The sequence below is a fragment of the Eptatretus burgeri genome, chromosome 12 (genome assembly GCF_056783735.1).
Source record: "Eptatretus burgeri isolate ZD-2024b chromosome 12, Ebu_testis_v1, whole genome shotgun sequence".
Taxonomy (NCBI): domain Eukaryota; kingdom Metazoa; phylum Chordata; class Myxini; order Myxiniformes; family Myxinidae; genus Eptatretus; species Eptatretus burgeri.
In genome coordinates this window covers 7,623,947-7,649,327 of record NC_140972.1, presented here as the reverse complement: position 1 = coordinate 7,649,327, position 25,381 = coordinate 7,623,947, and the positions used below count along the sequence as shown (strand labels likewise).

Genomic DNA, 25,381 nt, shown 5'->3' with positions numbered 1-25,381 from the left:
AGAGAGGGACAGAGAACGAGAGGGAGAGAGGGACAGAGAACGAGAGGGAGAGAGGGACAGAGAACGAGAGGGAGAGAGGGACAGAGAGGGAGAGAGAACGAGAGGGAGAGAGAACGAGAGGGAGAGAGAACGAGAGGGAGAGAGAACGAGAGGGAGAGAGAACGAGAGGAAGAGAGGGAGAGAGAACGAGAGGAAGAGAGGGAGAGAGAACGAGAGGAAGAGAGGGAGAGAAAGTGATAGAGAGAGAGGGGACGAGAGGCAGAGACAGAGAGAAGAGAGAGGTGGGGGCTTTAGATAAATAACAGAACAGTCTGGAAAAGCCACGTTTAATTGGCGTCCTTCACGAAGGGTCGGCGAGCCATTGCCGGCACCATGGTCAAATTCATAATTCCTGCTCCAACTTATTCGTCGAGCATCAGACTTGGCCAGCCGGTTCGTGAAAGACTTGGGTCAAAACTTCCCCCGGCCAACCCCACAATAACGTGGGAATAACTGTCGCTGAAGAGGCGACAGCAGACGAGTAAGAAGACGAAGAGAAAAAGAAACATGACGAGGAAGCATTTTTGCGAAGTCGTTCGCAGCAGCAGAGTCCGGGAAATTATTGATTTTGTATTAAAAACAAGTAATAAAATGACATTTAAATGGTATCAATGATGTCGACTACTCTATCAAGTTAACATTTTAAGAGGACGTTCGTTCTGATAAAAGGGATATCTCACAGCAACAGATAAAGGACGACGGCAGGTTGATCGTCCAGAGTACAAAGATAAAAGGTATATCCGTGAGGGTTGAGTGAACCGAGGCCTAATGTGGAGAGCGCTTGCTCAGCTCGTCTCACATGTCCCGACCCCAAAAAAAAATCTGGTCAAGGACTTTGAACCCCAAAGTTTACAGACGGATTAATCGTAACATATCAAAGCTTTTCGCCCGCTCGTCAAGGAGAAACAAACGCACTTTTGCAGTCACGATCACGGCTTCTACCTTCAGATCCGCGCCATCCGCCATCTTGGCCATCGCCCGAGTGGTGCGCTTCGTGTTCGTCATTTCCGGTGACGACACGTCAAGTTGCTCAGCAACGCAGTTCATTCCCCACACACCACCAATCGTTGATGTATTACTGAGCAGCATTTTAACGGATCGAACGTCCTGAGTTGACGGGTGAGTTTCCTGCCATTTTAAGCGAGACGAATATTATTTGTAGAATAACTTCGATAAATACGAACTTTCACACCTCCTAGTGCGAACTGGGTTTAACAAAGGTAACAAACGTCTCTCGACCGTGGATGGCTTGTTCCATCGATCCGATTTCGTAGCAACCACGTTGTTTAGCCATTCAAAAATTAAGAGTTCATAAACGAAAGTCCGGAGTTATTCCTGCGTATTCGGGTGAGCGAACGAGTCTGCTCGCTTTTAATTTAATCTGCGTAAAATAGTCTTTACACTGAATGTTTTGACCTTCTGGACGTGAAGGTAAAAAAAAATGGATTCATCTTCAGGTTTCTGTGAAAGTGGTGCGAACGCATCGTTTGTAGAAGCGATTTGATATTATTATTACGAACAGAGTACCCGCCCGACGGAGCGATCTTGTTTCAAAGCATGCAACACGTTCTTCTGACGCATAACCTTTATTTGGGCGGTGTATAGGTAACTGACAGCTCTGTATCGGCCAAAAAAAAATAACCCGGGTTACCTGCATGAAGCAAAACCATCCTGATTATCTATCTATAATTCCAGCAATGTGTGTGTGTGTGTGTGTGTGTGTGTGTGTGTGTGTGTGTGTGTGTGTGTGTGTGTGTGTGTGTGTGTGTGTGTGTGTGTGTGTGTGTGTGTGTGTGTGACCGCTGTTTCTCCACAACCACTGATCCGATCTAATTAATACTTGCCAGGTATATTGCTGGGGACCTGAGTATGTGCCTTTTCAAGGTTTGATATTAATCGGTCAAGTGCTTCCCAAGTTATGGCCATTTATTTACCAACCAATGACAGGACACGTTGTTGCGTGGGCGTGGCCAATGGGGAAGAAAACCTCAGCCGCGTTCCCCATTACGGGTTACAACGTACGGACTTCCAGATAGTGATGACTTCGTGTATTCCAATAATTTCTCGATTTCTTATGCGCATTTATAGATAAACACAATGCCCCAAGTTATGATCGTTTTCCGATTAGATGGTGCATAAATTTTGGTAACATCAGAGTGAGCTGGTATGCTCCGAACCAGGAAGTAAATTTTAAACACGCGATAACTTACGATCGAAAATAAGCAAGTAGGAGACAAAATTTAAACGACAGGTGTTTTTTGGTCCCTCTCGATGTTTTTTGTTGCTGTTTTGGTACTCCCCCCCCCCCACCCCAGGCTGTTTTGGTACTTCCCCCCCCCCCCAGAAAATGGCATCACACTGCAGAGAAAGTAGTTAACTATACATCTATCTATAATTCCAGCAGTGTGTGTGTGTGTGCGTGCGTGCGTGCGTGCGTGCGTGCGTGCGTGCGTGCGTGCGTGTCTGTGTGTGTGTCTGTGTGTGTCTGTGTGTGTCTGTGTGTGTCTGTGACCGCTGTTTCTTGACAACCACTGGTCCTATCTAATTGAAACTTGCCAGATATATTGCTGGGGACCTGAGGATGTGCCTTTTCAAGGTTTGATATTAATCGGACAAGTGCTTCCCACGTTATGGCCATTTATTTACTAACCAATGATATGATATGTTGCTGCGGCCATTTATTTACCAAACAATGACGACACATGGCTGCGTATGCCGGTGCGCGGCCGGCCGACGATGAAGTCACGGGCCGTGCCGGTTACATGGCAGCGAATGTCATGGCAACCAAAGACAGGGAGGTAAACTTGATTTTAATTTGGATTTTAATTAACTCTGTGTGTAGAAGTGTGGTTGGCACGAGAGCGAAGGAACGACCTGTGTGGTTGTCGTTTTTGGCTCGCGGTTTGAAAGTTTTTTTTTTTTTGCACGTACGGCCACACACGTACGGGCACGCACGAGCGAAGGAATGGCCTGTGTGGTTGTTGTTTCTGGCACGCAGTTTGAAAGTTTTTTTATTTTTGTTTGTACGTATGGCCACACACGTACGGGCACGCACATACGGGCATGCACGTCTATCTATAATTCCAGCAATCTCTGCGTGTCTGTCTGTCTGTGACCGCTGTTTTTCGACAACCACTGCTCCGATCTAATTGAAACTTGCCAGGTATATTGCTGGGGACCTGAGTATGTGCCTTTTTAAGGTTTGATATTAATCGGACAAGTGGTTCCCAAGTTATGGCCATTTATTTACCAAACCAATGACAGGACATGGTGCTTTGACGTCACAATTCTTCTTTTTTTTGCACGTACGGGCACACCAGAGCAAAAGAACGGCCTGTGTGGTTGTTTCTGGCACGCGGTTTGAAAGTTATTTTTCTTTTTTTTGCACGTACGGCCACGCACGTACGGGCACGCACTAGTAATTCAAAACACACTGTGCTGGAAAACGTGGAGACAGGAATACTGTGCTGTAAATGGTGGAGACGTGTAATACCATCCTCCACCTGGAGGCGGCGCAACACGATACACATTTACATATAGTATTGGCTTCCCCATCCCCACCCCAAGACCACTGGCAAAGATAAAAAAAACCCCCCCATTCATGAATTGGGGATCATGTTAATCTTACATAGCAAGTTTGGATGTAATGAGGCCAGAACTGGAGAAGTAGCACGACAAACACACCACACACGTCCATGAATTATAGAAAGGAGATTCTACAGGAAAGTAATGGTGAACAAATGTATTGGAGTTTCTGATTCATTGGTGAGTGGGTGTTGTAAATCTACACTTTAAAAAGACATTTGATAAGATACAATATCGGGGGTTGTGAGCCAAGGTGATGGCTTGTGGAGGGGCTGACCCCGTTTAGGTCGTCACACCCCCCCCCCCCACGATGTGTCATACAATCGGACCACAAACGAGACGTCGTTCTGTGAGGTAACAGAGCAGCTTTATTCGCTCCACACAAGAGGAATACAACAAACGGCCGTAACAGAGGCCCAGGCATTGTGTGTGAGGGAGGCGTGGCCAGAACACGTCGCTTCCCTCACAACCAGCATATGGTGATACTGGCGCACTGGTCAGGTAGCTACCTGGATTGGAGACTGGCTTAGTGATAGCAAGCAAAGAGTGGTTGTGAGTGGGAGGATGGAAATAGTGGGGTACCTCAAGGGTCAGTACAAGCACCATTATTAGTCCCCTACTGTATGTATCTGTCTGTCGAAACACGTCAAGGTTTGCAATATGTCTGACCAACCGACCGGTGGGTTTTTTCTCTGACTTTTTTTCCCCCATACTCTTTCACATATTCAACTGAAACTTGGTACATGGCTTCATTATGATAAGTTTACAGAACAAGTTCGAGTTTTGGGGTGTTTCATTAATTTTTCACAGAGCTATGCCCTTTTTGGACTTTGAAAAGATCACGGTGGTAAAGGATGTGTATTGCAAAGCAATTCTCACTCTAATAATTATTCATAATTTACATGAAGGATTTGGATAGTTTTGGAGCAGTCTTTCCAAATTTGCAGATGACACAAAGCTTAGAGGTAAGGTGGAAAACAGAGAGGGGAGGGGGTGAGGGAGTGATCACATTCATCATTCAAGAAAGTATTGATACTTGCGTAGATTGGGTAAAAGATTGGCAGATGCAGTTTAACCTGAACAGGTGTAAGGTGTTGGGTTCTGTGTAGAAATAATGAAAATAGTGATTACATGATACATGGGGCAACTTTGGAAGGTGTCACACAGGAGAAGGATTTAGGATGGTAATAGATACCCGGGGGGGGGGCAGGGTGGTAAGCAGGAAGAGAATGCCACGATGTCGATAAAGGAAGAGATGTCGGTAAAGCTAACAGGGTTTTAGGCTGTATTCGGAGGGGGATAAATTATAAATGAAAAGAGGTGGTGTTAACATTGTACAGGAATTTAGTGAGGGCTACATCTGTAATATTGTGTGCAGTTTTGGTCACCACAACTTCACAAGGACATAGATGACATCGAGAGGGTTCAGCACAGGGCTACTAGATTGATCCCAGGCCCAGCTAGACTCAGCTCTAAGTATCGGCTGAAGGAGACAGAGCTTTATACACTAGAAAGCAGTTAATTACGAGGGGATATGATGGATATGTTGAAGATAATGAAGGGTATAAACAAAATAGGTGCAGAAGGTTTTTTCAACAGAATCGATAGTGCTAGAACCAGGGTCCACAACCTGAGTGGAAAGAAGAGGAGAGTTTAGATGGTCATGAGGCAAGTCTTTCACTCAGAGTAGTTCGTACAAGGAAAGGTTTCCCTGTAAAAGTAGTGATGGCCAAAACAGTGGATAGGAGGTACTTAGAACCACTGGGAGGTACTTAGAAGCACTGGGAAAAGAGGAGTATATGGCCATTGGCAGGAGTGGTAGCCAGCTTAGATATAGATAAATGATTGTATACATGTGTCATAATTTTGTGGTCAGTGTTTGCTCAAAAGAATGTTCTCTCAATCCCCCCTCCCCCAATGATATTTTGCAGATAAGCTGATATATTGGATTGATGGGGTTTTGATAAGGTGTAGGCATGACAGGGCAGAATGCCTCCTCACACATCCGAGTACCTTGTAACTTAATTTGTTAAATTATTTGAGCACCAAGTTAGAAATATTGATATCAGCCATACTCTTAATGTTGTAGCTACCAAGAGAATAGTGGGTATAGTAGCAGTTTTGATGAAGTGTTTATTTTTCTTTCTCAGGAAGCGTTTGTTACATTTTTCTTTCTTGGGAAGAAGTCAACAGTTCGTGTGTTCACCGCAGAATGGAGTTATCTATGCAATCGATCCAAAGCGCACATCGTATTCATGAGGCTGTGAGTGCTGCATATGGTATTTTTAAACCAGAGGTTTGGACTCTCGATTAATTCATTCTTCTAGATTACTTGAATTTCATGTATCTTACTTATAACAAGGCCAAGATATTAACATTGTTTGTAATGGACCGAGGTTCATTGTGTTGGTGACATCTGTTGGTTGATCCTCATGACTGCTCTTCTGATGCTCCGACAATTTGTCTGTAGCAAGGGCTCCCGGTTCTTTCAACGAGGATTTCCAACCAATCGTTTCACTCAGTCGGTCCACCATAATCTTGGTCTTGACTTGAGCCTGCCACCTTTCTCTCCACGATAGTTTTCCTTAAGTCGTCAACTTTTTTCTTTTTTTCAACATGGCACAAATCTCTTATAATTCACTCATCTATGGTGTTAGTAAGACTTCTTGGTCTCAAAATGTCTTCAAGCACACTTTCATTGGTTCTTCTTGCAGTCCATGAAACCCTGAATTGGCACACTCCAACACCATATATTTTGGTATCAAGTGGTATTAAGTCGGTATTAGGTTTTGATTTGGTTTGCATTTGATATTGTCCAAGATCCAAGATATGGGACTATTTGGACGAATAAAAAGTAAAAAAACCAATGTCACCCGTATCTTGCCAAAAGGTGACCACGTGTGACTTCTTTCAGGTCACACTGAGGTGAACAGAGCTGCTATCCACCAGGAGCGACTCCTTGAGGAATATCTGCCTACGAGAGATTCCGATGAGAATCGTTCTACAGAGTAACCATGAAAATAAACCAATGTCATCCGCAGGGTGACCCGTATCTTGCCAAAAGGTGACCACGTGTGACTTCTTTAAGGTCACACTGAGGTGAACAGAGCTGCTATCCACCAGGAGCGACTCCTTGAGGAATATCTGCCTACGAGAGATTCCGTTGAGAATCGTTCTACAGAGTAACCATGAAAATAAACCAATGTCATCCGCAGGGTGACCCGTATCTTGCCAAAAGGTGACCACGTGTGACTTCTTTAAGGTCACACTGAGGTGAACAGAGCTGCTATCCACCAGGAGCGACTCCTTGAGGAATATCTGCCTACGAGAGATTCCGATGAGAATCGTTCTACAGAGTAACCATGAAAATAAACCAATGTCATCCGCAGGGTGACCCGTATCTTGCCAAAAGGTGACCACGTGTGACTTCTTTAAGGTCACACTGAGGTGAACAGAGCTGCTATCCACCAGGAGTGACTCCTTGAGGAATATCTGCCTACGAGAGATTCCGATGAGAATCGTTCTACAGAGTAACCATGAAAATAAACCAATGTCATCCGCAGGGTGACCCGTATCTTGCCAAAAGGTGACCACGTGTGACTTCTTTAAGGTCACACTGAGGTGAACAGAGCTGCTATCCACCAGGAGTGACTCCTTGAGGAATATCTGCCTACGAGAGATTCCGATGACAATCATTCTATAAAGTAACCATGAAAAATATGCTTTTGCCTCATAACGTCACCAAATGACGTCATAATGTCTCAAGCTTGACATATCGAGAAAGCACACATCGAGGTGTTCAATTTGAGGTACTACACGATATGGTTCCTAAAACTTGAAAATTTGACCTTGGGGTCAAATATGTTTGACCTGAGGCGCTAACCATGAAGGTCAAGGCCAATCGCCACCAAAAATTAATCAGCTGAGCGCCAGACCATGAACTATATTCCCATGAAGTTTGAAGACGATCCGATCAAAATTACTCAAAAAATAAGGGTTTCGTCGACTCCGCTGATTTGCGAGAAAGTGACCTTGACCTTTGACCTTGACCTTCAAAATTTTATGCGCTGAAAGGGACCTCCTATAGGCCTCTGATATCACTGAACAACAAATTTCAAAAAATTTTTTTTACTGGAGATGTGTAAAGTGATTAAGACTAATTTGGGTACGCTGATTTCAAAAATCATAACCGTTTTGCTGTATCACGTCAGGATTTTCAGGAACAGAAATATTCCCATTGCCTAGAAGTCAGGATTTCAATGAAATTTACATATGTCTTTAACATGTCTATTTCGTACAATTGTTGTTAACTTGTGTTATATTTCTTTCTTTCAGATAAAGATGAGTAGGCGTTCCTGTACCAATCATCCTGACAACTTCTGTTATGTCTGTGGTCGGTATACCAAAAAAGATCAACAGCGAAGTATATCTACAGCAGTGAAAATGAAGGCCGCCTACTTTCACTACTTCGGGTGTAAGGTGGGGGACCAAGAACAGAGCTGGGCACCACACATCTGCTGCACAAGCTGTCACACAACCTTGACTCAGTGGTTGGTGGGCAAGCGCGCGAGCATGCCATTTGCGGTGCCCATGATATGGCGTGAGCCGCAGAATCATCATGATGATTGTTATTTCTGCTGCACAAGCATCGCCGGCTTCAACAAGAAGACGAAAGGTCACATCAAGTACGCTGACTGCGTCTCTGCTCGTAAACCTGTGCCTCATGATGACGAGAACGCCGTTCCAACACCTCCAGCTGATCAGAACATAGCTGTAAGCAGTGGTGAAGAGGATGGTGATGATGAACCTTTTGAACCCGACACGCAAGAATCACACCTTCTGAACCAGGGAGACTTAAATGATCTTGTAAGAGATCTCTCGCTGTCAAAGGCGAAGGCAGAGCTGCTTGGATCAAGGCTGCAGCAGTGGAATCTACTTGAACCTAACACCAAGATATCCTTGTTCAGAGCACGTCACAGAGACATGGCTGAGTTCTTTGAGATGGAAGACACGATGACATTCTGCAGTGACATCAACGGTCTGTTGAAAGAACTTGGGTGTGATCACGATCCTGCAGACTGGCGCCTCTTCATCGACTCGGGGAAGAACAGCTTGAAGGCTGTTTTGCTCCACAATGGCAACGAGAAACCATCAGTCCCACTGGCTCACGCGTTCGGCATGACAGAGACCTATGAGACTATGCGGCAGCTGCTTGATTCCATCAAGTACAATGACTTCAACTGGCACATCTGCGGAGACTTGAAAGTGGTGGCGCTGTTGTTAGGGCTGCAGTCAGGCTACACGAAATAAATGTGCTTCCTTTGTCTCTGGGATAGCAGAGACGACAAGAATCACTGGACGAAGAAAGATTGGGAAGAGCGAAAAGAGCATGTACCTGGTCGACACAACGTGAAGCATGTCGCCCTTGTCGACCCAGCCAAGGTTTTCCTTCCACCACTCCACATAAAGCTCGGCTTGATGAAAAGTTTTGTACGGGCAATGGATCTGAATGGGCGTGGGTTTTTATACCTCAAGGAAAAGTTTGGCAACACCTTGTCGGAGGCCAAGATCAAGGCTGGTGTCTTTGTTGGACCGCAAATCCGACAGATTATGAAGGACGAAACTTTTCCGACAACTCTAAACCCCAAAGAGCTGGCAGCGTGGAGGAGCTTCAAATCTGTGACGGACAACTTCTTGGGGAACGAGCGCGCGGACAACTATGAAGAAATAGTGCAGCAGCTGCTGGAGTCCTTCAGGAAACTTGGCTCCAGGATGTCCCTGAAAATCCATTTCCTACACCAGCACCTGAACTTCTTCCCTGACAACTTGGGAGCAGTCTCGGACGAGCACGGCGAGCGATTCCACCAAGAGATTTCACTCATGGAGACGCGTTACCAAGGGCGGCACAACCCGAACATGATGGGCGATTTCTGCTGGTTCCTACATCGTGAAACTGACACAGAGCAGCACAAACGCAAAGCCAAATGCCTAAAGCATTTTTAATTCCATTCTAGTGGAGTTTTTCTGTAATTTCTATAATTTTGAAGCATTCATGATGAAATAAATGAATAAATGAATTTTTGTAAATTTCATTGAAATCCTGACTTTTCGGCAATGGGAATATTTCTGTTACTGAAAATCCTGACGTGATACAGCAAAACGGTTATGATTTTTGAAATCAGCGTACCAAATTAGTCTAAATCACTTTACACATCTCCAGTAAAAAATTTTTGTTGTTCAGTGTATGCAAAGTTACAAAAATTTCCAATGATAACTGTGCTCTGCAGAGTGATTTATACGTGATTACAGACCACAAAAAAAAAAAAAACATATGAAGTTCAAGGCCAATCGCCACCAAAAATTAATCAGCTAAGCACCAGACCATGAACTATATTCCTATGAAGTTTGAAGACGATCCGATCAAAATTACTCAAAAAAATAAGGGTTTCGTCGACTCCCCTGATTTGCGCCAAAGTGACCTTGACCTTTGACCTTGACCTTCAAAATTTTGTGCACTGAAAGGGATCTCTATAGGCCTCTATATGCGAAGTTACAAAAATTTCCGATGATAACTGTGCTCTGCAGAATTTTTTATATGTGATTACAGACAAAAAAAAACAAAACATACAAGCTGACAGCTGACTAACATATCTTGCAAAACTTCGTTTTGGCAAGATAAATATGCATTTGCCTCATAACGTCACCAAATGACGTCATAATGTCTCTAGCTTGACATATCGAGAAAGCACTCATCGAGGTGTTCAATTTGAGGTACTACACAATATGGTTCCTAAAACTTGAAAATTTGACCTTGGGGTCAAATATGTTTGACCTCGGGCGCTAACCATGAAGGTCAAGGCCAATCGCCACCAAAAACTAATCAGCTGAGCGCCAGACCATATACTACATTCCCATAAAGTTTGGAGATGATTCGATTAAAATTACTCAAAAAATAAGGGTTTTGTCGACCTCCATGATTTACCGCAAAGTGACCTTGACCTTTGACCTTGACCTTTATGTGTGCTGAGGGGTATTGTAATAATACTACGATATGTGTACCCACAAGAGTTTCCGATGAGAATTGTGCTCTACAGAGTGATATAAAGGTGAAAAATCCAATGATTACAGACAAACAAACAAACAAAAAAAAAAACTTACCAAGTAACAGATCTTGCAAAAACTTCGTTTTGGCAAGATAAAAAAGAATCCCGGAAACTTAGATGATCTTTGGAAGGTCTTGGAAGAAGCATGGAACACCACTCCACAATTGTTTGTTCACAAAATTTTTGAAAGTGTCCCAAGAAAAATTAGCAATGGCCTTAAAGGAAAAGGGTGGACATCCTCACTATTATTTTTTTTAATCAAGGTATATTGTGTGTAATTTTTCTTATTTGAATGAGAATTTCTTTTTCATAAAGGTGTATTTGCTTGAACACATAGGTTTAGTTTCCTTTTGTATCAAAGTAGAAAAAATGCAAAATGTCCAAGACTTTTGCACAGCTACGTACTTCTTCTTCTTCTTCTTCTTCTTATTTCGGCTGCTCCCGTTAGGGGTCACCACAGCGGATCATCCGTTATGATCCGCATAATGATTTGGCACAGGTTTAATGCCGGATGCCCTTCCTGACGCAACCCTGGTTGCCTCTTACGACACAGGGATATGGTACACCTATTCTAACCGAGGCATACACCGGGCCCAGTACACTGGTACTCACTTCGCCGACCTCGGAAGGATGACAGGCTGAGTCAACCTCCTGGTGTGTATTAATTCAAGCGGCCAACGGGGCTTGAACTCAGGACCTTTTGGATCCCAAGCCGCTACCCTAACCACTACACCAACACCAGGCTACGTACGTAAATATACATACATGAAGATGATGTTATTTGGGATTAAAAAAAAAAGTGCATCCAACCACAAAAACAGGAACCAGATCAACCCTGCCAATTTACTCCTAAACCAGCTAGAGCAGATCTGGCATCAGGTGACGTTTCAACCGCTTCACAGCAGACTTCCTCAGACCAACAGACCCCAAATGGCCTGAGGAACTTCACGAGGAAGTGGATGAAACTTTTCCTCGAGGACCACATATGTTCTCACTTGTTTATTAACAGACTGGCAGGGTAGATCTCATTACTAGACGGTGTCATTGCATTGTTCATGACATCACGGAAGGAAGCTCCTCCCTATGAGTTCACTTCTAGGAAGTGTTTGCACGTTTCTCAAACTTCATCAGCAGGAGAGGAAAGGTGTCTGTACTTGTGACTGGGTTAAGCAATTATCAATTTATTAGTGAGAAATGTACAATGATCGTGTTTGTTTCACTCTGGTAATGAGGGAGGGTGTAGACGACAGAGTGTGCGATTGGGAAGATGTTTTGTTTGGCAGGAAGTGACAGCAACACCAGACAGAGTTCCTGGTTCATTAGCCCATCCCCCTGCGCAGTGGGAGGTCGTGTTTTATAATCGCACATGTTTGTGCATCCGTTCAAGTCATAACTTGTTTACCAATTGAGCTTTTGTCATCAATTTTTCTTAAAAAAAAACCTTTTCTGAGAATTTGGAGAAAATCATTAAAAACGGTCAAAATGTGAAAGGGCAAAGTCATCTATACATTACTAAAACTCTCATCTTGTATGTTTGTATGTATGTATGTATGTTCCCGAAATACAGCCAAAATGGTTACACGAGAGTGCAAAAATTTTAGGGCCACCTTACTCACCATTCTCCTGCGGTGTGCAGTGTCAAGTTTCATTCAAATCGGGCAATGAAAAAAATTATTAAAAAACTCAATTCCCGATTCAGTCAAGTACTCTTCAGGAGTATTTGATCAAGGCAAGCGGTATAGTTCGCTGGAGCTATCTTTTTTTTTCTTGGAATGATTTATTTAAAATCTGAAACATTTAGTACAGACAAAGAACGATTTATTTATAAGCATAAAATAAACCGCCATTTTTATCTGATACTTCCGTGTTCATGAATAAATAAAATTGTGTTTAGAAGATTACGCACAATAATTTCTTCGACTTTCTTTTCACCGTTTTTTTTTTTCACATTGACGCGCAATATCAAGTTTCGTTCAAATCAGGCAACAAAAAAAAATTATAAAAAAATCAATTCCCGATTCAGTCAAGTACTCCGGGATTGTTTGATCAATGCAAACAACCTCAGCAGTATAGTTCGCTGGAGCTCTATTTTTTAAATGATTTTTTTTATTAACCACTGTCACAAAGGGAACCCAACGGGTTCACAGGTCGTCTAGTAGTAACTCTCTCTCTCGAGTGCAGCCTGTGGCTGCTGGTTGCATCATTGGTTGGGACGCGGCTATGCCGCTGATTCAGTGTCCCCCTTACCAGTACACTGGTACTCATTTTGTCGACCTTGGAAGGATGACAGGCTGAGTTAACCTCCTGGTGTATTTTAATTCAGCAGCCAACGGGGCTTGAACTCAGGACCCTTGGATCCCAAGCCACCACCCTAACCACTAAGCCAACACCAGGCTTAGTATTAACTATAAATAGCCCTCATTAGTCCAACAGCAGTGTGTTAAGTACTCAACCAAGAGTGGTTTTTTTCACCTTGGAGACAAGTTCTGGGAATGTGGTTGCGAGGAGGAAAGTTGATGACATGGAGCCCCTCCATCCCTGTAAACCGTTTATTTCTCGGCAGGGAAAGCAATACAAAGTGTTCAGGGCTTCTTCTGTAACTTCCTCTTTTTCATAACCTTAAAGTTCGAATAAGAAAATTATTACAAACTACACACGACTCAATACATTTCCATCTCCATGTCATACATATATATATATATATATATATATATATATATATATATATATATATATATATATATATATGTATATCCTTCTTTCCACTTGGAAATAGATATGGATCTTTTTGACTCGTATCAAATTGAGCTCACCCATAATGTTCACCTCTTGGGATTAAGTACCCGATAATGGTACATAATGATGGCGCGTCAAGACGCCCCGTTTCGCTTCCATGTTTCTTCATTTATTTACTATTGAACTTCAGTGTCTGTCCAGGCAATCAATTTTTTACCAATTGAGCTTTTGACATCAAATCTTCAACAAACCATTGTGAGAATATGGAGAACACAAATTTAGAAAATGCACAATTGCATGTATGTTATGTATATATATATATATATATATATATATATATATATATATATATATATATATATATATACACACACATAAATACTGTATATTATATTTTCTAGCTGTTGTTATGGTCGTTTATTTTGCATACTGTACAAAGCAGATGTGGATGGGCTTTGCGGTTTGGGATGCTTTCTCGTTTTCTATGATTTTCAGATGTACAGGGAGTGGATAAAAAAAATGGAAACACCAATGTAAAGTCACTTAATAGGGCGTTGGACCACTACGTGCCGCCAGTATGGCCTGTATGCGCTTTGGCATGGATTCCACCAGCATATAAAATTCTGCAAGATGGATGCGGCACCATTCTTCCACAAGAAAACCTGTTTGATGGAGGTGGCAAACGCTGTTTCAGGCGTTGTTCCAGAATATCCCATAAATGCTCGATTGGATTCAGATCTGGTGACTGAGAGGGGCACGACCTATGGATAACATGAGAGTCATACTCATCAAACCATTGGGCGACCACACGTGCTCTGTGTATGGGGGCATTGTAATCCTGGAAAACACTCCTGCCGGCAGAAAAGAAAAGTTTCCACATGGGGGTGAAGATGATCACTCAGTAGGCCGACCATTAAACAGCGATTGGCATTGACCTTGCCTTCTAAGGGAATGACTGCACCCAATCCATGCCAGGAAAATGTGTCTCACAACATTACAGAATCATCAGAACCCTTCACTGTTGGAACCAATAACTCAGAATTGTAGAGTTCTTTAGATTGGCACCACCCGTGCACACGTCCGTTTGTCAAGAACATGGTGAAGGAAGCTTTATCTGACCATTTCACATTTCTACACTGCTCGGAATTCAATTGCCTGTGCTCTTTGCACCACTGGACTCACAAACATGCATTGCTAATGTGATGAACGGTTTGTGCACTGCAATCCGACGATGGTATCCCACTCTGTGGAGATATCTGCGGGTCGTTTTTGATGACACTGGCTGCTCGCGTCCCAGGTTGAAATTTACAGTCAATTGATCTGCAGTTGCCTGGATGCTTTGTCTTGCACTTCAAATTAATGCATGAATATCACGATCTTGCACTTCAAGTAGGCACTTCCATCCACTGTTGCCCTTTGCTGATGATGACTTTCCCTCGGAGTTCCATGCCGACATCACCTTCGACACCGTTGCTTGTGAAACACTCTTGGTTGTGACACTTGATGCTGTCAGCATTTTGGAAAAATGGAAAAACTTTGGACCTCTATATCTCCGAAACGGTTTGATGGGAAAAAATTGAAATATGGCTCATTGTCAAGTACTCCGCACGCAGAATAAGGGTTGTTAACCATGACATCATCAGTGCCTTCATTATGATGTCATAATTCGACAAGTACAACACTTTATTCGATCATTATGAAAATTGAGTGTGATCTCCGCACCAATATTGAGGGAAAATTAAAATTTATAATGTTATAGGTCACATGGTTCGGCAGCCATGTTTGATTGAACATAAATCTTAAACAATCTTCTTCTCCGAAACGGCTAAACAGATTGAGGCGAAACCTTACAGGTATGACCACCTGTGCATGAGGAACAAAAAGTTCCCCAGGTATGACATCATAGGTCACATGATTTGGGAGCTATATTGGATTTACCCTAAAACACTTTTAAAATCTTCTCTAGAATGGCTGGACAGATTGAGGGGAAACTTCACGCGTTTCCCAAGCCTTGGGGACACCAAGGTGTTCCACAAATAATTGATGGGTCACATGGTTTGGCAGCCATTTTGGATTGAAGGAAAATAATAAATAATGTTTTCTCTGGAACCCCTTTTTCCGATCAAAGCATAACTTTCCAAATATCATCCAACACCATTGCTGCATCGTGTGTTAAAATGATGATGCCAGAGGTCACGTGGTGTGGCAGCCATATTGGAGAGAAAAATGAACATTATCCCATGAACACAAAACTTCACAAACGTGATCTTCTACCCAATCATGGGCGGATTTATTTTCATTTTTTTTGGTATACACTGTCGAGGCTCGACAGAGCGAGCACACAGAAAGTACAACAAGGGGAGCAGGAGACAAGAGGGACGGGAGAGGGAAGGACAAAACAGTGTGGAACAGAGACATGAGATCTGTGGAAGGAAGAGGGATGGGGTGGGGTACACGGGGTAAACAAGAAGGACTCTACAGGGACTTTCAGGTCCCTACAGAGTCCACCAGCTGTTTAACTGCAAAAGGTCATGGATGGATAACTGCAAAGTTTTGAATTGATCGCTAAAGCGGTTTCCAAAATATCATTTTTAATATTTTCCTTGAAACCAATGTGGCTGCCACACCACGTGACTGATATCATTGTTAAATAAAATATTTGCAGCAACAGCAGTGGCTCATAACTGCAAAGTCTGGCATCGAGGGGTTAAGCGGTTTCAGCGAAATGTTTTTTTTTTAATATGATCGATTCAGCATGGGGAATATTGCTTGAAAATTTCAACATTGGTCACATGGTCTCGCAGCCGTGTTGGCCAAAAAAACCTTATCCTATCAACTCGAAACTCCAAAGACGTGATGGACCACCCATTCTGAATTTGATTAGATGAGGACGTTGTGGGTCAGGTGTCCGATCGAAGCAGGGCAGCGTGGTACCCGACCATAACTGCTTGCAGTTATAAAGCGCACTTCTAGTTATTATTATCATTGTTATTGTTCCACCCTTTTTTGGCCTTTTTTTCTTCTATTATTTTTAAAGATTTTTTTTTCCCCTCAGCAACCACTAAAATGAGTGACACAAAATTTTCAGGGTATGAGCGACCCCCTATGGAGAATATTGTAATCATAATTGTGACATCATAGGTCACGTGATATGGCAGCCATTTTGGATTAAACACAAAACATTAAAGCATCCCTGAAACCGCTGATCAGAAAAAATTGAAACTTGGCACATCTCAATCTACTCCCATTGGGGAATAGAGGATTGTAAGGATGACATCATCATTGAAGTGGTAGACCAGCCATAAAAGGTTTTAATCAAAATCCTTGTTTTCCATTGAAATTCAATGTGCATGTCCAGGCCAAAACAGTTTTACCAACTGAGCTTTTGTCATCAAATCTTCAATAAGTCATTATTATGAGATTGTGGAGAACACAATGAATAAAATGTATAATTTTTCGATCCTCGTCAGAGGATCTCTAAGTCTTACTCACGTTGTTGTTCTTGTTCTTCTTCTTGTGGACTTTTTTGTTTCACAGCCTACAGTTTTCATCGATACTTCCTGAAACTTGGCATATATATGTAAAAAGACCCTGCACAGACAGTAACCATCTCCGATTGTGAAAATTCATCCTAGAAAAAAAGTTATGACATCATAATGTCTCCGCTAATGGAAATCGCCCAAAAAAATTATCTCTGAAACTAGGAAAGCTTTTTGAATTCTGTTTGCGGGAATGGAACGGGGCGTTAGCAGAGACAATTTAACGCACCAATAATACATCATTATGATGTAATATCCGTTTTTATGACGTCATTCCTATTTTTCACATATTTTGTTTCACAGTCCAGAGTTTTCATCGGATCTTCGTGAAAAGTGGCATGTATATGTATAAAGTCCATGTGCAGGCAGTAACCATCTCCGATTTAGAAAATTCTTCCTAGAAAAAAAAAGTTATGACATCATAATATCACCTCTGATGGAAATCGCTGAAACCATTATCTCCGAAACTAGGGAAGCTTTTTGAATTCTGTTTGCAGGAATCAAACGGGGCATTTGCACAGATGATTTGACGCAAATCTGATACATCACAATGACGTCATATTCGTTTTATGACGTCATCACCCTTTCCTGAAATTTTTTGTTTCACAACCAAGAGTTTTCATCAGAACATCTTGAAACTTTACATGTTCATGCAGAAAGCTCACATGCAGACAGTAACCATCTCAGATTGAGGAAATTCTTCCAAGAAAAAAGTTATGACGTCATAATATCGCAATGGAAATCGCATAAACAATTATCTCCGAAACAACGCAAGCTTTTTGCATACTTCAGATGGAATCGAATATGGCATCAGAGATAATTTACCGCACACCTGATACATGACTGATTACTATGACGTCATCACTAAGAGGACGAGGATCTTAGCTCATTTGAGCTTGTTTTTTTTAACTGTCGCTTTCATCAAGTTTAGTTTGAGTACATAGCGGACATGGATGGGCTTTGCATTTCAAGATGCTTTTTAGTTTTACTTGTATTGGGAAGGGGGTGTCAAACCATCACAGATGAAGGAAGCCTGAGGATGTCCTCAGGTTACGGATGGAACATCGCCCAAATCCTTTTGCCCTATCCTATTTCTCACAACATCAGTGAGGTACCTTGTACCACTTACTTCATGGTCATATGTCCTGCTTTTCTTTACCTCTGTTTAGTATTCATTTTAGAAGATTCACAGAGTCACAATGAATTATTACATTTAGCAATATCTTTTCATCAAAAATTGTTGATTGATAGTTGGTTTATTTGTTTTGTTATGACGACTTAAAGGGAGAAGTCAAGAGTGAAGCACGACGAAAAAACATTTTGATTCTAATTCTACACCATCTTCAACAACAAGGGTGAGATACAACGACATACGGAAATAATCTGAAAGGTTTATAAATAAATAAATGCATGCTTACAAGAAACATTTACAATGTCGGGTCTTGCTGGATTATGGATTTGAGATTACAGATCAGATTACGAGTGTGGACTCACTCACTGATTGACAAACAGAATAGCCCCACTCCTTTGGAAACATGTGAGGCTAATAAGTCACCCAATAAATTCCCATATCCATATATGTGACAGATTATGATGGATCTTGGACCAGGCTTGCTTGCTTCTCAGAAAGAGGAGCAAACAACACCCTATGCATCTCAGAGAACACTTGCACCCAAACTTGGACATAATCAACATTAAGGCCATGAAATTAATTAGAGGTTGAACTTAATGCAAAATATGTTATGGTTCAATTCAAGAACTTTATTTAACCATGCCTGAGGGGTCATGTATGGATAAGTGACACTTTGAGGGGTGGAAGGGGAAAAGAGCGGGATTCCTGTAGCGTTGAAGAGCACCACAGAACACGGTAAAATTAACACACACACACACACACACACACACACACACACACACACACACACACACACACACACACACACACACACACACACACACACACACACACACACAAAAGTGACACACCATTAATTGCGACTTAAGTAACTGGTAGCAGATATGCAATTATGGGAAACATGGAAAGACTTTTAAGTCTTTGGATAGATCAAAATTGATATAACGTGCCGATTAGGCGAATAAGTCACCATGGATTAGTTGGGTGGTCATTCGGAGAAAAAGCTAAATGTTCGTTTGAAGACTGAACCAAAGAACATGGTGAGAATTCAGAAATGGAAACTTTTCCTGCTAGTCTTGGTTGGTTTGAACATTTTAAGCATAGCAGATTGCATCATATCAAAGTGACTGGTGAAGCTTCGAGTGTTGACAATGAAGTGGCTACAAATTATCCTGACTGAAATAAATTATCGAAGAAGGTGGCACAACACACCTCAACAAGTGTTTAATGTTATGTGGATGAGACAGGGCTTTACTGGAGGCGTATGTCAGCACGAACTTTCATATCGAAGGAGGGAAAGTCGGCGCCAGGATTTAAACCAGCCAAAGATCGCCTTAACTCATATTTAGTTATACCATTAGCTCGACGTTGAAGTTTGCTTCGCTTAACGTCGTTTCACTTAAACTCACACTTTTCAGAAACTCGTGGGCCTGTTGGTCTATTGAACCAAATTTTCATTGGTCTTCATGGCCTTGTAGCATACCTGCCTGTTGTTCTGCTTGAGCATTAGCTTGCCTTTCACGAAGCTGAGATGTGCTTGGGCCAGAGTGAATATTATACGTTCGTTATTATTCTTGCCAAATGATACGACTATTATTATTATTGTTGTTAATATTATTATGCTTAATTAATATATGCTTTTTTTACAATGTTATCATTATTTTTGTTATTTACTTTGTAATTATAATGCCATGCCGTGGAAGGACCTATTAAGCTGCTCGATGCACCTCAACATGGCGTGCGTTTAAAACATGGGAATTCTTCCAGATTCTTTGTAGTTATTTACCCTAATCAACTCAGGATATCATGCCGATCACTTTGGTGTATCAGGTTCCACATCAGACCACTCCAGTAGAACTCCACAAAAAACATGACAAACACACACACGCACCTCATCCAATTATGGTGCAGTCTTAAAGGGTCTACAGGGGTCTTGTGGGCCTTTTGGGTCATGGGAGTCTTTTGGGTCCTCGGGGTTTTTCAGGTCCTCGGGGTCCTCAGGGTCTTATGGGTCTTTTGGGTCCTCGGAGTCTTGGAGATCTTAAAGTGTCTTCGAAGGTCGAAGGGGTCTCAGCAGTCTGAAGGGTCAAAAGGTACATTCCAATAGTACGTACGTAATTAATAGACACAAAAAGCATGCGCACATGCAAGCACGCACACACCTCATCCATTTATAGTCGATGCATCTCCAATGTTCAGTGAGGCCAACTGCATATGAATGGGAAAAGGAGCAAGTGTGAAGGGTGAAGTCAGTGAAGGGATAGGGGAGTAAGTTTGCAGGTGTTTGCTGAAACGAGCCATCTATTATTGTACATATTGTCGTGTTCAGGCCGATTAACACCAGCCTGAACGGATAGTCGAACGATTTTTCCTCAGAGGCGAAGTCGAGATTCTTGACGATTATGGTGCGCGCGGGAAGAAAGCAGCTTGGCGCTTTACCAGAACGGAAGCACACGGGTTTATGCTCGAACCCACAATGAATAAACAAACACGAGAAAATTCAATAATAATGATTTAATAAACATAAATCAAGGGTGACAATGAGAATAAATGAAAGTGAGGTAAACGAAATCCTAATTTGAAGGCGCTGTCACACCTTGACAATTTAGCCAGCAGTGGCAACGTATAAAAATGTATGTAAAACGTTGGCGTACGCTGAAATTTTGATGTTTTTTTAAGTTTTGGTCGTATTCGTAACGTGTTGGTCGTATGCATAACATATTAGTAACGGGCACAAAACGTTGCGTTGTCTTCTAGATAACTTATACCAACGAATGCTTAGCCTGTTGGCGGCGTTCACAACCTATGCCCAACGATAGTTTAACTTAGGCATAGCGCGCTGCACATATCGCCGACGATCACGTGGTGTAGCCTGTTAAAAACCTGCCGCACGCCAATTTAAATCATAACCGCCTGAGAATTGTAAGTGTCAACATCACAGTCACACCTTGACGATTTAGCAAGCGTATTCCGACCTTTGAAAAATGTGTCTAAAACGCTGGCACACGTCGAATACGGTATGGGTAAGTTGTGTATACGTTAGGAGCACGCTGAAAAACGAGGAAGTACGCTGTCGTATTTCGTGGTACATTTAGTACATCGTGAAATTTCAAGCATGCTGAAAATTTTACGACGTACCCGCCGTATGGCTCACATGTTCCGCTACGCTAGGAATAAGTTGTAGGCACAATATGCGATCATTGACACACGTCGACACAAGTTCCTTGTAAGTTACTCATAAGACAAAACATGTCGAGGTAATGTTTAGCATACCCAAAACTTATTTTCTTTTTTTCTCCTTGGCTCCGTAAAGGCACGTGACGAAATATCTGAAGTTGCTGTTGTTTTTTTTTATTTTTTTTTTAGTCTATCACGAATTTTAAAATATATTCGGACATTTGCTTTTAAGTTTCGACGTCGACGTGACAATATGCTCAAACAGAAAATATTCACAGAGGAGGAACTAATAATAAGACATGAGCAAACTGAAGAGGCAATCGGACGTGACGTAACGGCACGTGACGAAATAACGGAAGTTATTGTTGTTGCTTTTTTTTTTTTAAACGCTGCCAATACGCCATTATACGGTAGCTGTAAATTAGAAATCAGAGCCATCTCCCGAGACATATCGCATACTTTCGATACAGTCTGGCACCCTGCCCTGCTCACCAAACTCTCTTCCTATGGTATCTAAGGCAAACTCCACTCATGGCTCGCAGACTTCCTCTCTTGTCACAGTCAACGTGTGGCCCTAAAATCTTCTTCTTCTTTCAGCTGCTCCCGTACGGGGTCGCCACAGCGGATCATCCGTATGATCCGCATAGTGATTTGGCACATGTTTTACGCCGGATGCCCTTCCTGACGCAACCCTGGTCGCCTCTTACAACACAGGGATATGGTACACCTATTTTAACAGGGATGTACACCGGCCAGTATACTGGTACTCATTTCGCCGACCTCGGAAGGATGACAGACTGAGTCAACCCCCTGGTCTATTAATTCAGTGGCCCAACGGGGCTTGAACTCAGGACCTTTTGGATCCCAAGCCGCTGCCCTAACCACTACGCCAACACCAGGCCACTGAATTAATGTGGCCCTAAATGGAGTTCTTTTATCCCCCCCCTTCCTGTCCAGGCTGGAGTTCCTCAAGGTCGCATTCTGGGCCCTGTTCTTTTTCTGGTTTTCATCAATGATCTCTCTGACTCTCTGGAAAATCCTCTTTATCTCTTTACTGATGACTCCACCCATCACAAGCTGCTCCAACACATGGAACATGTCTTTCAATCCTGACAAATCTCACACTCTCACTATGTCTCTCTGAAAGGACCATCTGGAAACCTCCCCCACCATATACTCTCTCAACAATCCTTTTGAAGAAGTCCCTTCATTCAAGCTTCTGGGTCTCACTATCTGCCATGATCTTTCCTGGGAAAGCCACATTTCCAAGCTGGCCTCCAAAGCCAGTCACCAACGTGGCATCCTCCATAGTGCAAGGTCCTTCCTTGGCACACCTGAGCTCCTGACCACAAACAAAGCTTTTGTCCACAGCCTGATGGAGTATTGCTCTCCCCTCTGGCTGGTGCTCCCAACTCTCATCTTTCTCGGCTTCACGCTGTGGAAACCAAGGAAGGCATTTAGGATCATTGGTATTTCCCACGATGAGGCTGAGTCTTTGGGTATCTCACTGTCTCACTGAAGGCAGGTCGGTGGTCTTTCTGTCTTCTTCAGTCTCCTCTCCAGCCTTGCCACCCCTCCCCCACTCTGTCTGCGATGTGTCCCCCCACACCCCCCCCCCAAAAAAAAATTCTGCAGGGAGCTCAAAGTCCACTGGCAACACCCTTCTGGTAAAACTACCAAAATCAAGAACCACTGCTCACATTCTCTCTTTCATTCCTCTTTTTCCCCACCTTTGGAATAAACTCCCACACTCTTTTCAATCCCAGTCTTCTCTCTCGGCCTTCAAAACAGCTGTTTACCACCATCTCTTATCTTCCCCCATCCAAAACCGTGATCTTTTCTACCCCCGTTAATCCACCCCAAACCCACCTCCTTCAAATTCCCTGCTTTCCTTCCTGAAAATCCCTGTAGTATCAATCTTGTTTACCCCGTGTACCCCATGTACCCAACCCCATCGCTATCCCTTCCACAGATATCCTCATGTCTCTGTTCCCCACTTTTTTTTCCTTCCCTCTTCCACCCCCCTTGTCTCCTGCTCCCCTTGTTGTGCATTTCTGTGTGTTAGCTCTTATACAAGCCTCAACAGAGTATACAAAAATAAATAAATTCCAAAGACAGGTGCAAATTATGTATACTACACAGGAAAACGAAACAGAAACAAACACAGCCCCAATGATTGCAAAGAAAAGAAAAAAAAAAAGGAAAACTACAAAAAGTAATATCATACTCTGATAAATGGGAGAATGGCAAAAGACCAGGAAGATTTTAAAAAGAGCTTGACAGGACAGAGATGAACAAGGAAGGTTCATTGGAATAGCTAAGAAGAGGTCAAATTAATTGGGATGGAGAACGAGTCATTATCAATGCCCAAGACCAAGGAGATTACATTAATGTTTTCAAGAAAATGGCGGGATTGAGTCAATCGGACAAATGCAGGTTTTGTCGGGAAGAAACAAAGTATCAGCCACATCCTTTCGGGGTGTAAAAAATTCATGGTGGAAAAGCTGAACACAGAAAGACGTCACAGCGTCTGCATTGTAATCCACTGGCACTTCTGTAAACATTTCAACATCCCAGTTCCAGGACAATCATGGAAACAAACCAGAGCCAATCCTCAAAAATGAATATCTAATGCTCACGTGTCACAAGATGATCCCTTCAAGTCCACAGAAATTAGGAAAATGACCAAATACCAGGATCTAAAAATGAGGTCAAGAGGACGTGGACATTGAAGAAAGCTGAACTTGTACCAGTGATAGTTGGAGCCACAGGAATGAGGAAGAAAACCCTTACTGAGCACTTAAAATCATTCCTGGGAACATCATCACAAACGACCTGCAAGTGGAGGCTGTCAGACGTTCAGTGAAGGTGTTGAAAAAAGCCCTTGAAACGAGGCTATGAGAACGAAACTTCACAGTTTGGTTCATGAATCACGATCCTTCACCAAAAAATAGGAGATGGAGATTTTGAGTTCTCCTCCCACCTCCTGAAACCCACAAATGGAGATAACAACTAAGTTGAGATTTAAGAGATTCAAATCAAACACTGGAATCAATGTTTGCTTGGAACAAGATGTTGCGTCGACCACCAATTCGGCTTCAGCTGGAAAAGGCCTGGTTTAAATAGCTATTCTTTCCTGTGCTATGTTATGGTGTCAGGGGAAAAAAAGACAACTTTGTATGAATGAAAAATTTTAAAAAGCTTTTGGCTGCAGTGTCACCAGGGTGTATCAGTCGCATTAGATCTATGAATGAACCATCTATATAACAGTAGATCTGCATGCAGATGCAGTCGATGACTCTGTCTCTGTGTCTGTGTCTGTGTCTCTCTCTTCCCTTCAGGAACAGGTGAGGCAAAATATACAATAAGTAATACACAAGGTTAATAACAAAAACATTACTTAATCCTCACCTCTATGACTTTACTTCCTTCTCACACCATTGGAACAAGCTTCCTCCTAGCATCATGTGATCCAATTTCAGTACAAAGCTTCAAAGGTTGACATATTTAAACTTGTCCCCAACCCCTCACTACCCTACTTGATGTCTCTTTTTAATGTTATTATGCTCTGTTACATTTAAAGGGGAATAGGAGTAGAGGATAAATGGGGTTTCTGAGGCACCCATTCAAATGAATGGGTGGAAAGGGAAAAACTTTCTGACTCAAGCCCCAAAAGCCCAAAATAGGAGACTGATTTTCTCCCCAACCTATCCCCTTCCCTCCCATACAAGGAAATGTAAAATAGGACACTGATTTCCTCCCCCTCCCATACAAGCAAATGTAAAATTGAGACTTACTGATTAAAGCACTTTTTTCCTTTCATATTTTCATTCCACTCAAAGAGCGAACACAAGAATATTTGTCCATGTTCTACTTTGAGGAATAACTTAATTTTCCTATTACATTCATCACCATCGAGTATATTCACAAAGATTACTTTGGAACTTGGTTCTTGGTTTAAATGTCTTTGTTGAGCAGAAATGAAATGATAAACTTCTCTTGATGCTCTTATTTGACCACCTCCTGAGCCACATATCATTTTGAGATTGCAATAAATTGTTTTCTATTGT

At 42.4% G+C, this 25,381-nt stretch overlaps 2 protein-coding genes across 18 annotated transcripts in view; one reads left to right on the top strand and one right to left on the bottom strand.

Annotated features, from left to right (window-relative positions):
- The window catches only part of LOC147015035 (E3 SUMO-protein ligase PIAS2-like), a 297,048-nt gene that overhangs the window by 217,921 nt on the left and 53,746 nt on the right, over positions 1-25,381 (bottom strand). Inside the window, exon 1 of one of the 10 annotated variants that reach the window (XM_085849374.1) lies at positions 982-1,087. The exons of 7 other annotated variants lie outside the window; for them this stretch is intronic. In XM_085849374.1, coding sequence (XP_085705500.1) covers positions 982-1,086 — 105 coding nt within the window. In that variant the 5' untranslated portion in view covers position 1,087. Of the gene's footprint in view, positions 1-954; positions 1,088-25,381 lie in introns of those variants that run through there. 2 more of the 10 variants (XM_085849375.1, XM_085849373.1) reach the window with 2 other exon arrangements.
- Positions 1,029-25,381, top strand: part of KATNAL2 (katanin catalytic subunit A1 like 2) — a 130,693-nt gene continuing 106,340 nt past the window's right edge. For 4 of the 8 annotated variants that reach the window (XM_085849383.1, XM_085849377.1, XM_085849378.1 and 1 more), the window contains exons 1-3: positions 1,029-1,158; positions 5,775-5,887; positions 18,287-18,357. In XM_085849383.1, the coding sequence (XP_085705509.1) occupies positions 5,837-5,887; positions 18,287-18,357 (122 nt within the window). In that variant the 5' untranslated portion in view covers positions 1,029-1,158; positions 5,775-5,836. The remainder of the gene's footprint in view (positions 1,159-5,774; positions 5,888-18,286; positions 18,358-25,381) is intronic. The other 4 variants (XM_085849387.1, XM_085849380.1, XM_085849379.1 and 1 more) reach the window with 4 other exon arrangements.